Consider the following 12,084-nt stretch of genomic DNA (forward strand, 5'->3'; position numbering starts at 1 on the left):
ACTGGGCCCCTCGGGCTCTTGCTCCTGCTCAGGGGCCGCTGTCAACCGGTTACCACCCAGTGTACACACACCATGAGGCATTTCTGAAGTGCGTGTGTATCCATTGAGTGTAGACCTCTGTCCTGGAGCTGGGAGGCCCTTCAAGACTATCTGGTTGGACTTCCTTCTCCACAGGGAAGACAGGTAAACAGGGGAAGCAGTCCATTCCAGAAGGATGTTTTCCAAACATGTTTCTGACTTGACAGATGTCACACAGTCAGTGCCAAAGGTAGGATCCAGGGCCCAATCTCTACCTTGTCTGTCTACCCTCAAGCTCCCTGAGGACACACACTTGACCCTTCTTGAAACCCCATCTCTTTGCCCTGACTTCCAAGGCCTCCCGAGGAGCTGAGACCAGCCCCATTGTCCAGCTAGTGGAACTGCCACTTTGCTGTGATCAGAAAGGCCAGAGACTAGAAGCAAAGGCAGAAACAGAGCATGCTGACCATACATGTCGGGGGTGACGGAACATGAGAGGGTGGGTGGGTCCTCGGAGAGCCATGACTGGCCCTCCTCCCCGACTAAAAGCACTCCCTCTGTGTGCCACGTGGAAATAAGATCAACTCGGTGGCAAGACATGAGAAAGGGCTGGAACACTGTCAACATTTCATCTCGAAGGGAAACTTTGCACCCTGGACGGGACTGAGAATCTGCTCCCTGGGATTACGAGCATCTCTGCTGGTGACTTACTGTATAAACCTGAAGCGAGAGCTCCACCAAGCTAGTGAGCTCTTTCTTCACAGGGCAGGCATGGCCTCTCTGTCCCTTCCACACCCTGTCCCCTCAGCTCTGGAGGAATTTGGCTCTTCATTCATGTATCGTAACAGGCCAACACCCTTTGCAGAACATGCTTCCTGCCAGTTGTGTGATTTTGGTCAGAACTTGGAAAAAGAGCCAGAATGCAGAGCAGGGGGCTTTGTGGAGTGAGGAGGGCTGTGCTGGTGGAAGGGAAGGCTGCCTGAAACTCTCCCCTGACCGTCTTATCACCCCAAGACTGTAGGGTGCCCAGGAGGGGCACACAAGGGGCAGCTTAGCCCCCACCCTGGCCCCAGCCTCGTCCCTTAGAGGAGCCAGAAACCTTAACACCTGGGACTTGGTCCAAGAAATAGGTTGACAAAGAAAGTTACTTGGGATTATTTTTCCTCCTTCCCCCAGCCCCATCCCAGCCTGTCCCAAGACACTCCAGCAGAGGGTCCCCGGCCTCAGTAAATGGCCTATGACCCCAGACCTTCAACTCCGATTAAACACCTCACTGAGAGCATCCAAGTGTGTTCTGTGGCCTGGGCCAAGTGTCTCCTCCTCTCTCAACCCCGCGGTCTCCACTTGGCAATAGAAGTCTTTGGAGCACCAAGGGCCCCTGGGGCTCTGCTGAGCCGATTCAGTGACTCCTCCCTGCCTTCATATGTGGCAGCCTTGACGTTGGGCAACACTGTTTCTTTGCAATACAAGCAGTTCCCCTTTGCTCTTCTCTGCTCCAAGAGCAATCAGCAGAGGCTTCTAGGGCAGAAAGGGGAAGTGCCGGCTGCAGCCAGGCAGGGCGGGGCCGGGGGAGGACCAGGGCTTAGGAAGAAGAACCTTTTTTTGTTGTTGTTTTATTTCTCCCCTTCCTGCTGGGATGTGTGGGAGGCAGGCTGGCAGAACAAACCTGCTTCTCTGGGAGACCAGGGAGTTCTCCGCAGCACAGCAGGCACCTGCCCTGAGGCCCCCCCCCCCCACAACGTGGGAGCCGTGCCTGGGGGCTGGGCCCCAAGGTGAGCGCGTGTGACAGCAAACACTGCCAGGCCTTCACGCCCCTGGCCTTGAGAGGCGCCAAGACCCGCAGAGCCAGGGCCTTGGAGCAGAGCCTGCGATTCCAAAAAGGATGAGCTGTCCTCCACTGCTCTCCTCCCTGCCGGCCTTGCCCAACCCGCATCCAGCACGCGCCCAGGTTCCTCCCCGTCCGAAGGCTGGCCAGACCCGATGGCCTTGCAGCTGCAGCCGCTCCCTGCTCCCTCCTCTGGACTCCCACCCTCAGTAGGAGGGCAGTGGAGAAACTTACTGGACCTGGTCTGGAGTCTTCTGGAACCCGAGAACCCATTTCTCCTTCCAGACTGGTGTTGAGAGAGGAACCCTGGGCCTGCCGGACTGGAGCCACTCTAACCCCCAGCGGAAACAGAGAAAGCGACTGGGATGAGAGAAAGAACAGGCTGAGGAGCCCCCCTCAGGCAGAAGTGGCTCACTGCAGGGTCCGCAGGGCAGCCTTCGCCTCTGGGCCTCAGTTTCCCCATCTGGGCCATGGGCTTGATGAGTGCTCCAGGGCCCATCCTGGAGATGGGGTCCTGCCAGGGCTGAGCTGGAGGACCCGGGCCCTCTCTCCTCTGGGGGTGCTTCTGGGCCGCCTCTCCTCCGGGGGCAATAAGATTCCTGCTGTGTCATGATGACTCTGACGCTCCCCCAAAGGGCTGATGAGTCATGAGCCCCGCGGCCCAGAAGGGAGGCTGAGCAGATCCTTGACCCGAGGGTGATAGAGCCCACCCCTGCCCAGCCTCCCCAGTTCTACTTCCGTGTGCTCCACCCTAAAACCCTGTGAGACCGAGGGCTCCTTAAGCTGGAGACATGAGATAAGATCGGGGTGCTGGCAGGCCAGATGTAAGTGGCTGGAAATCTGCAGCAGGCCCTGCTCCTGCTAAGTCACCACATGGCCCCAGATTCCTCCAGACCCCGCGAGTGCTGTGCTCTCGGCCCACGTTACTTCTGGCAGATCAATCAGGCCCAGGCTCCTGGGTAGGGGGGGCCCCCTAGGCCTCTGCGCCCCCCCACCAGTCCAGTTCCTACCTCACTTCTCCCTCGGGTGAGTGACTCAGAGCCCCAGGCTGCTGGTGGCAGGGCTGAGCTGAACAAGGCAAGCAGGTTCCACCCCTTGCTAATCCCGAAGGGACCAGTGAGGGCAGACTGGTGTGGGGCGCCGTGACTCAGCAGACGGGACACTGGCCTACTGGAATTTGATCGGAAGCAAACATTCCTCTGGGCCAGGCAGGCCGGGAGGTGACCACTGATGGGGGACTGATGGCTTCTCCTGCTGGAGCCCCACGACAGGAGGGGGGTGGCAGAAAGCGGGCACTGCTGGGCACTGGGAGGAGAGGGGCCATAGGGTTGCAGCTGGGCTCCAGGGAGACCCCAGCCGGGGGTCAGAGACCAACCTTGAGGTGCTGCTGTCTCCGGGCTTCCCAGGGAAGGTGGCCAGCAGGAGGGGGCCCTGCTCCAGAGCCCTTGGCAATCAGTTTTGAGCGGCTGGCAGACAGGGGGCAGGGGCTGCGACACAGGGCACCCTGGTTTGGGAGCCACCCACTGGAGCACTCCAGGTTCCGCTGGAGTCCAGAGGTGGTGGAGAGATACTGGCCCATGTGGGCTGGACACTAGCCAAGACCTGGACTGGAACAAACATGTAGACTCGTTCACATGCAGGTGCCGGCTTGGCCCAGGAGACAGAGGGTGAAGCCACAAACGGGGACTGAGCATGCAAACCTCAAAAGTGGCCCGTCCTCGCCCCCAGCCAGAGGGGGACTCGCCTACCTGGTAGCTCCCCGAGTACTTTCCTCACGGCCCATCTAGGGGTACAGGTTGCAATCGGTTCTGGTCCTGGAGCTCCTCTCTGCAACAGTCCACAGATGTTACCACGTCCAGTGCTGACGTGACTCCTAAAGGGTCATTTTGCCCTGAAGCCTCAGGTCCTCACCCCTGGAGATGGTTTTCCTACCTGGGGTGAATCTAACAGCTCTGCCCAGCAGCCCTCACTGATGTCAGGGCAGGGGGCATGAAAGGGTGTCTGCTCTGCACCCAGGCCATGCTCAGGCTCACCACCTCTTCCACCCAGAGTGGAGAATTCCTTTGTCAGGTCACCAAAAGCAAACATGTGGCTGCAGCTATGGCAGCTAAACCGGCCTGGAGAGAGGGACTGGGTGACTTCGTGGGATGACCACATTGTTGCTCACAGTTGCTGTGTCTTCACACACTTGCCGTTATCTTGGAAAGTTTCACACAGTCAACAGCAAGCGTGATACGCAGCCAGGGCCGCCATCTGCTCAGTTCTTCTTTTCAGTCTTTTTATGTGTAGGCAACATTCACATACATCAAAAGACATCTTTTCTGTCCAATCAGTTCCGACCTTTATAACCAGAGACAACGTTTCCATCTCCCCAGCCAGTCCACCTCCTGCTCTGGACTCACTTCTGTCACTGTGGCTCTGTTTTGCCTTTTCTAAAGCTTCCCTTAAATGGACTCAGGGTGTTGAGTCTTGTGTGTCCAGCATTCTGGTTCTGAGAATCGCTTGTGCTGAGTAGGTCACTGGCTCATCCCTTTTTTCTTGGTTTGTAATCTTTGTTCTTGTCTCCTGCGCAGCTTGCAGGATCTTAGTTCCCCGACCAGGGATCGAACCCGAAACCCCATGTGGTGGAGTCCTAACCACTGGACCACCAGGGTATCCCCCTGGCTCATCCCTTGGTATTGCTGAGTTGGTGTCCCACTGTGTGGATATCCAGCTTGTCCATTCCCTGTTGATGGCCTTTCACTGTGTCCCAGCTCAGGGCTATTGGGAATTATGGCTGCTGTGAACCTTGGTGCAAGTGTTTGCTCCACACCACCTCCAACACCAGATGGGGTTAGTTTTTTTCAGATTACAACCTTCCAGGTGAGGGTCAAGCTGAATCTCACTGTGGTTTAATTTGTATTTTTGTGACAACTGGTCATCTTGAACACTTTCTTGTGTGTTTAGTAACCATCGATTCATCTTGTGAAGTATGTGGTCAAGCCTTTACCGATCTTGAATTCTTTTTCTGTTTTGTTGTAGAGTGGGTTTTTTTCTTTTTAATTGACCTTTTTAACCACGTTCAAGTGTACTAACCAGTGGCATTTAACACATTTCATGATATTGAGGGGAGTGGGTTATATATTCTAGATACTACATGTGGTGAATGTTTTCTCCCAGTCTGTGGCTTGTCTATTCATCTTGTGTTTTGTTTTGTTTTGTTTCCCAATTCATCTTCTTAATAGTGTCTTATGATGACCAAGAGTTTCTAATTTTGCTCAAGCCTTCATTCATCCACTTTTCCAGTTACTGCACTCTGTGTCCTAGCTAAGAAATCTGTTTCTACTGCCATCTACTAACTTTTTCAAACCTAAAATCTCATTAATTGTAATAATTGGCATAAAGCTTAGTTTCAAGTGGTTTTCTTTCTTTAAATGGACAGGTGGTCAGCTAGAGACCAGGCCTGCATGACACTTCCTTCCCACCTTGTCATGTGTCTTGTTCTCTGCCTGCCGCTGGTGGGGCTTCTGTTGGGGTGTTGAGTAAAGAGCCAAAGACAGGCCCTCTTTTCTTGCTCCTGGTTGTTGAAAGAGGATTATTTCAACCTTTCCCTACAGTATATGATGTTTGTGGAGTTTTTAACAGGGGCTGCTTAGCAAGGTGAGAAAGTTCCCTTTTATGCCTAGTCTGGGAAAAGGTCCTATCATGCTAGGTGTTTAAATTTCTGGAACATTTAATATCCGTCTGGTGAGTTTTAACAAGGTTCCTAGATTAAAGACTCTAAAGGAGTAGACATATGACTTAGAGCTTTTTTTCCTCTAATCTGTTCATGTAGTGAATGTTAATGATTTTTTTTTTTTTTTTTTTTTTTTGCTTTTCAGTATCAAACCAAGCTTTCACTTGCAGGATGATCCCAACTTAGTTCGGACATACTCCATGTTTGACATTGCAGGGTTGGGTTTTCTGGTATCTCCTGCAGAACTGTTTGCACCTGTATCTGTGTTCTTGATGAGATAGGCTAGGGACCACCTGTGCGCATTTCTCAGCCTCTCTGGCCGCAGGGTCCCAGGGCCACCACGCAGCTTGGCTCCCCAGTCAGGCTTTGCCTCCGACTGGTGGTCTCTGTCCGTGGCATTTTGTGAGACCTATTGGCAGAGCTGTCTCTGTCAGGGGTGGTTGTCAGGGGCCGAGCTGGGCTTGCTGGGAAGGGTGTGAACATCATCCTGTCTCCATAATGACCATTACCTCCCCAAGTCACTCGCTCCATTGTGGTATATTGGAATTTTCCAGAAAAGTGTCCATTTCATATAACTTGTGAGATGTGGGATAAGGTTGTTCACAAAACCCTCTGCGGTCTTTCCTGTCAGTAGTTTTGTCCCACTGCCCCCATGATTCTTAGTAACTTTTTAAAAAGCAATCTTGCCCAGGGGTCTGTTTGAATTAATTTAATTAGTCTTTTTCAAAAACCAAAATGGGGCTTTGTTGAGCTGTTCTTTTGGCTTGTTTTCCATTTTATTCATTTTTACTTTGCAGTGTTTCCTGCCTTGTAATTTGTTTGGCTTTTAAATTTTGCTGTCTATTTTCTAGGGCTTCCCTGGTGGCTCAGTAGTAAAGAATCTGCCTGCAATGCAGGAGACTTGGGTTCAATCCCTGAGCCAGGAAGATCTCCTGGAGGAGGTAACGGCTACCCACTCCAGTATCCTTGCCTGGCGCATTCCATGGACAGCAGAGCCTGACGGGCTGCAGTCCATGGGGTCGCAAAGAGTCGGACATGACCGAGCGACAATGGATGGTCTTTTCGAACTTTCTCAGTTAAATGCTGAGTTCATCAGCTTTGAGCCATTCTTTTTTTTTTTTTTTTTGCTAACATAAGCATTTAAAGTCATACCTCAGTTTTGTCACGTGCTACTTCCAATGCCATTCAGTTCCAGTGAGTCTAGTATTTTCTTTAGCCCATGAGCTCTTTAGAAGCAGGCTTCTTGTGTTGGTTTTGGTTTTGCCCATTCAACCACAAGACGAGTCTCTGGATCACGGGACCAGCAGGTTAATGGGTTATCTCCTGGCCAGCATGAGGTCTCTTTCCCTTAAGGTGCCCCCCAGCAATGTGCAGGTACTCCAGGCCAGGGTCAAGGGCTAGACTGGGCCCCAGTTCAAGCAGCTCAGGCTGCACACAGCGGGCAGGACAAGAGTGCACAGGTCTCCCCCCATGGGGGTGATCTGGGGCATGTCCTCAGCTCCTAACCACACCTGTTTCTCTGCCTCAGGGGGACCTGGCCAAGAAGAAGATCTACCCCACCATCTGGTAAGCCTGTGTCCCCACCGCCCCCTGAGGCCCCGTGCCCCCTCGCCCTTGCCACAGCCGTGCTCTGCCCTCAGGTGGCTGTTCCGGGATGGCCTTTTGCCCGAAGACACCTACATCGTGGGCTATGCCCGCTCCCGCCTCACAGTGGCTGACATCCGCAAGCAGAGCGAGCCCTTCTTCAAAGTGAGTGGCTTCTGGAGTCTCGGCAGATGGCACACCCCCTCTCCCTGTCCCATCACAGAGGCCCTTTGTCCCACCCCTCCTGTGCCAGGCCACCACTTCCCTGGCACCTCCCAGCCCCCTATGACCTGGGCTCACCACTTCCTTCCCACTGTACCCTGTGACCTCTCAAACATGGAGATGCCTACCTTCTCTCAACACACAGTACTTGGGTGGCATGACTTTGGAGAGAGGGCTTTCTCCCAGGTCCCAATTTGCTGGACTCTGGCTTCTGTCTTAGGGCAATGAGGCCCCCACCCACCACCCCCATGGGCATGCAGAGCTGGAGCTGTAAGTGACCCCAGTGCGAGGCTAGGATGGCTGACCTCTCAGGGAGCCCACTCTGCCTGTGGGCTCACAGGAGAGGAAGGGCAGGGGGCCAAGATCCTTGTGTCCGTGTTGCCCAGGCTACCCCGGAGGAGAAGTCCAAGCTGGAGGAGTTCTTTGCCCGCAACTCCTACGTGGCCGGCCAGTATGATGACGCCGCCTCCTACGAGCGCCTCAACAGCCACATAAATGCCCTTCATCAGGGCACACAGACCAACCGCCTCTTCTACCTGGCCTTGCCCCCAACTGTCTACGAGGCTGTCACCAAAAACATCCACGAGACCTGCATGAGCCATACGTAAGGCTGGTCTTTCTCCCTCCCTTCCTGCCTCCAGGGTGTGCCCTACCCTGGTGCGACCTGCCCCAGCAAGCTAAGCAAAGCCCACGGGGCCAACCGGCCTAGGGAGTCTGAAAAAGATAGATGTCCCTGGTTTACTTCCATGAGTTCAGTCTGCAGAGAATGGGCATTTTCCGTTTTCTGGAAGTTCCCCAAAAATGCTCACACCCTTATCTACCATCCAGATCCCTATATAGACCCTCAGGGTCAGCTCGCAGAAATCCCACTGTCCCTGGCAGCAGTCCCGACTAACACCACAAGGTGGTAGTGTTGCTCCACGAAACTTTTTCACTGCTGCCGGCTTATTCTCAGGCTCTCGGCATTTCCCACGGTCCCCTCAACCACCACGAGGTGGTAGCATTGCTCCGCGAAACTTTCGCGGCTGATGGCTCACTCTCAGGCTTTTGGCACTTCCCACGGTCTCCTCGACCACCACCAGGGGGCGGTGTTGCTCCATGGGAACCCTGCTGCCTGTGACACAGTAGCACCTGTGTGCTTGCTTATGTCTCTCAAGCCAGGGCCGTGTCTGTTTCACTTTGTCCCAGGTTTGGATGTGGAATGGCCGCATTAACTCTCCGTTAGGATAAAGGGGGCTTCCCTTGTAGCTCAGTCGGTAAAGCATCTGCCTGCAGTGCAGGAGACCCAGGTTCGATCCCTGGGTGGGGAAGATCCCCTAGGGAAGGACATGGCGACCCACTCTAGTATCTTTCTCTGGAAAATCTCATGGACAGAGGAGCCTGGTGGCCTGCAGTCCATGGGGTCACAAAGAGTTGGGCACGACTGAGCAACTAACACTTACTTCCCCAGGTTCAAACTCTCAGGGGGAGCTTTGCCTTTGGTATCCCCTCCCCCTATTTCCCCACTAGCTCAGGGCACCCCCAGACCCCACAGGACCCCTGCATTGCCAGGAGGGAGCAGAGAGGGCAGGAGGCGCTCCTCCTACTCGCCTGCTGGTCAGGCTAGAAGGCTTCCAAGGAAGCTTTGAGCCGAGGACTGGGAATTAGAAGGGGTGTCCTCTGGGCAGAGCCTGGAGGAGACCCATCCCTGCAGAACTTGGCTGGCCCAGCTGACTGCTGAGAGGAGGCGGGGAGTCTCTGCCTTCACTCCCTAGGGAATGGAGGGTGGACAGGGATTGGATGCTGAGCCCTGCCCCCCACCCAGGGAGGGTGATGCAGTTTTGGGCTCTCACAGAGGTTGGAACCGCATCATCGTGGAGAAGCCCTTCGGGAGGGACCTGCAGAGCTCCGACCGACTGTCCAACCACATCTCTTCCCTGTTCCGTGAGGACCAAATCTACCGCATCGACCACTACCTGGGCAAAGAGATGGTCCAGAACCTCATGGTGCTGAGGTGCGCTGGGGCCGGGGCTGGGGCCTAGGGGTCCTGGGCAGCCCCTTTCTGATGCACAGTCAGCCTCTATGTGCCCCTACCCCAGGTTTGCCAACAGGATCTTCGGGCCCATTTGGAACCGGGACAACATCGCCTGCGTCATCCTCACCTTCAAAGAGCCCTTTGGCACTGAGGGTCGTGGGGGCTACTTTGATGAATTTGGGATCATCCGGTGAGAGCCCAGCTCCCTTATCTGGGGAGCTGGGCACAGGCACCATCCCACTCCCCTGCAGGTCCCCCCGCCCCACTCTGGGTTCCTGGCCCCCCAAGGTTCAAGTTGGGCAGCATGAGGGTCTGAGCAGTCAGTGGGGACTGTAAAGGGTGGGGTCACTGTCTTCTACCTTTACTTAAGGGGACCTGGCAGACATTGGGGATCAGGAAGGAAGCTCACTGCTGGTTGCTGGAAGGCCAAGTTTGAGGCCCTGAGTGCCCGGAAGGTGGCCGACAGGGAGGGGCTAAGGGAGCTCACACCTCACTCCTTCCTGCCCCCAGGGACGTGATGCAGAACCACCTCCTGCAGATGCTGTGTCTGGTGGCCATGGAGAAGCCTGCCTCCACCGACTCGGATGACGTGCGTGATGAGAAGGTAGGTGGGGCCGCCCCCTCCCTGCCCAGCCCCCTTTCCCTAGTCACCCATCCTGAGCACCAGATGCCCTGGGCCAGGAGGTGGGCAGCCTGTCAGAGAACTGGCAGGGCCATGTGACCAGGCTTCTCCTGGAGAAGAAGCAAGGGTGGGGTGAGGTGGTCCCAGAGAGCCCTCGTGGGACAGAGCCTGAAGCCTGGCTTTGGCAGCAGGAGCAAAGCTGCACACAGGACACCTCCTGACTATCGGGGCCACTCACCCATCCAGGAAGGCCACTCCTGGGCGTTAACATGGCTCCCTGGCACCCAGTGTCCTCTTTACCCAAGGGCTTTGTCTTCCCGGCTCTCGTGTAGGTCAAGGTGTTGAAATGTATCTCAGAGGTGCAGGCGAGCAACGTGGTCCTGGGCCAGTATGTGGGGAACCCCGACGGAGAGGGGGAGGCCACCAAAGGGTACCTGGATGACCCCACGGTGCCCCGTGGGTCTACCACGGCCACCTTTGCGGCCGCCGTCCTCTACGTGGAGAACGAGCGCTGGGACGGTAGGTGGTGCTGCCGCCCCGCGGGGATGGGAGCCGGCCCCTGCAGCCAGCCAAGCGCTCCCCAAAGCCGGCTGTGTCCATCCCCCGTCTCCTCACAGGGGTGCCCTTCATCCTGCGCTGCGGCAAAGCCCTGAACGAGCGCAAGGCCGAGGTGCGCCTACAGTTCCGTGACGTGGCCGGGGACATCTTCCGGCAGCAGTGCAAGCGCAACGAGCTGGTGATCCGCGTGCAGCCCAATGAGGCTGTGTACACCAAGATGATGACCAAGAAGCCCGGCATGTTCTTCAACCCCGAGGAGTCGGAGCTTGACCTGACCTATGGCAACCGATACAAGGTGGGCGCCTGCCTGCCCCCTGGGCAGGGGCGGCGGCCCAGGGCTCCGCAGGGCTCAGCACCTTGGTGACACCCTGTGGCCTGCCCACAGAATGTGAAGCTCCCTGACGCCTACGAGCGCCTCATCCTGGACGTCTTTTGCGGGAGCCAGATGCACTTCGTACGCAGGTGAGGAAAGGCTCCCTCCTCTCTCCTCCCCCTCCCTCCTCTCCAGTACCCTCTCCATCCCCTTGACCCACCATCCCCCTCTTCATCCCCCTCCCTCCCCCCTACACCCTCCCTCTCCCTCCTCCATCCCTCTCCCTCCGTGGTCCCACTGGCCTCCCATCCCCACCCCTGTCCCTTCAGTGATGAACTGCGGGAGGCCTGGCGAATCTTCACTCCACTGCTGCACCACATCGAACGTGAGAAGGCCCAGCCCATCCCTTACGTGTATGGCAGGTATGTCTAGCAGGAGTTGAGGGGGACAAGACAGGGTGTGGATGGGGGGTGACGGGGGCAGGGGGGTAAGGGGGCACCTTGGGGCTCAGGACTCCCTCACCGCTCCCCACCACCTATCCCCCTGCCAGCCGGGGCCCTGTGGAGGCAGACGAGCTGATGAAGCGTGTGGGCTTCCAGTACGAGGGCACCTACAAGTGGGTGAACCCCCACAAGCTCTGAGCCGGCTCCCCCTCCCATGTGCCTTGGCCCCGCCCACCTCTCTCCCTCCACATACCCCCCACCAGACCCAGCTCCAGAGGACTCGGGACCACCGCCCCCAGCCCCACATTCCTGCCCCGGGCTGGGGCCACCCCCCCACCCGCCCCTCAGCCCAATCACATTCCTCGGCCAGCCAGCACTGTGAACCCACCCGCACCCTGCCCCAGCCAGCCTGTGTCCCCGGAACTGAGCCCCCCCGCCACCCGGAGCAAGCAAGAGGAGGACTATAGTTGGGGAAGACGGGGGCAAGGTCCTCAGAAGGCCGGGGATGCAGCCCCCGCACCCCTAATCTCGGCGCCACTCCACATTCCTGGTCCCCCCGTGAAAGGGACCTCCATGCCGCCCAGCACCCTCCCTGCGCTGGGCCCTCCGAACATCTGTGTGCCCCCCTAGCCCCCCCACCACCATAACTCAGCACTCCACAGCCGCCACGTCTCACCCCCACAAACCCGCCCCCCCCCCCCGCCCCAAGGTGGCACCCTCGCCACCGGAAAAGCGAAAGCAGCAAAGTGCCATTAAATCAGCAAACTTAA

General features: G+C 56.6%; 2 protein-coding genes and 1 non-coding gene across 6 annotated transcripts in view; 2 read left to right on the forward strand and 1 right to left on the reverse strand.

Moving 5' to 3' along the window:
* IKBKG (inhibitor of nuclear factor kappa B kinase regulatory subunit gamma) overlaps positions 1–2,874 on the reverse strand; it is a 21,640-nt gene extending 18,766 nt beyond the window's left edge. Inside the window, exon 1 of one of the 2 annotated variants that reach the window (XM_043895513.1) lies at positions 2,854–2,874. Coding sequence is in view for 1 of the 2 variants with exons in the window: in XM_043895511.1 (XP_043751446.1) it covers positions 2,078–2,116 (39 nt within the window). In the remaining variant the exon portion in view is untranslated. Of the gene's footprint in view, positions 1–2,077; positions 2,166–2,853 lie in introns of those variants that run through there. The other variant, XM_043895511.1, reaches the window with a different exon arrangement.
* Positions 1–12,084, forward strand: part of G6PD (glucose-6-phosphate dehydrogenase) — a 13,528-nt gene extending 1,444 nt beyond the window's left edge. For 2 of the 3 annotated variants that reach the window (XM_043895505.1, XM_043895507.1), the window contains exons 3-14: positions 6,410–6,499; positions 7,087–7,124; positions 7,199–7,307; positions 7,751–7,968; positions 9,199–9,357; positions 9,443–9,568; positions 9,889–9,982; positions 10,333–10,519; positions 10,618–10,853; positions 10,944–11,020; positions 11,201–11,293; positions 11,422–12,084. In XM_043895505.1, the coding sequence (XP_043751440.1) occupies positions 6,410–6,499; positions 7,087–7,124; positions 7,199–7,307; positions 7,751–7,968; positions 9,199–9,357; positions 9,443–9,568; positions 9,889–9,982; positions 10,333–10,519; positions 10,618–10,853; positions 10,944–11,020; positions 11,201–11,293; positions 11,422–11,512 (1,518 nt within the window). In that variant the 3' untranslated portion in view covers positions 11,513–12,084. The remainder of the gene's footprint in view (positions 1–6,409; positions 6,500–7,086; positions 7,125–7,198; positions 7,308–7,750; positions 7,969–9,198; positions 9,358–9,442; positions 9,569–9,888; positions 9,983–10,332; positions 10,520–10,617; positions 10,854–10,943; positions 11,021–11,200; positions 11,294–11,421) is intronic. The other variant, XM_043895506.1, reaches the window with a different exon arrangement.
* On the forward strand, positions 8,603–8,674 carry TRNAC-GCA. The gene has a single exon. It is a non-coding gene; the product is annotated as a tRNA-Cys (tRNA).

Source organism: Cervus elaphus, chromosome X (genome assembly GCF_910594005.1).
Source record: "Cervus elaphus chromosome X, mCerEla1.1, whole genome shotgun sequence".
Lineage (NCBI taxonomy): Eukaryota > Metazoa > Chordata > Mammalia > Artiodactyla > Cervidae > Cervus > Cervus elaphus.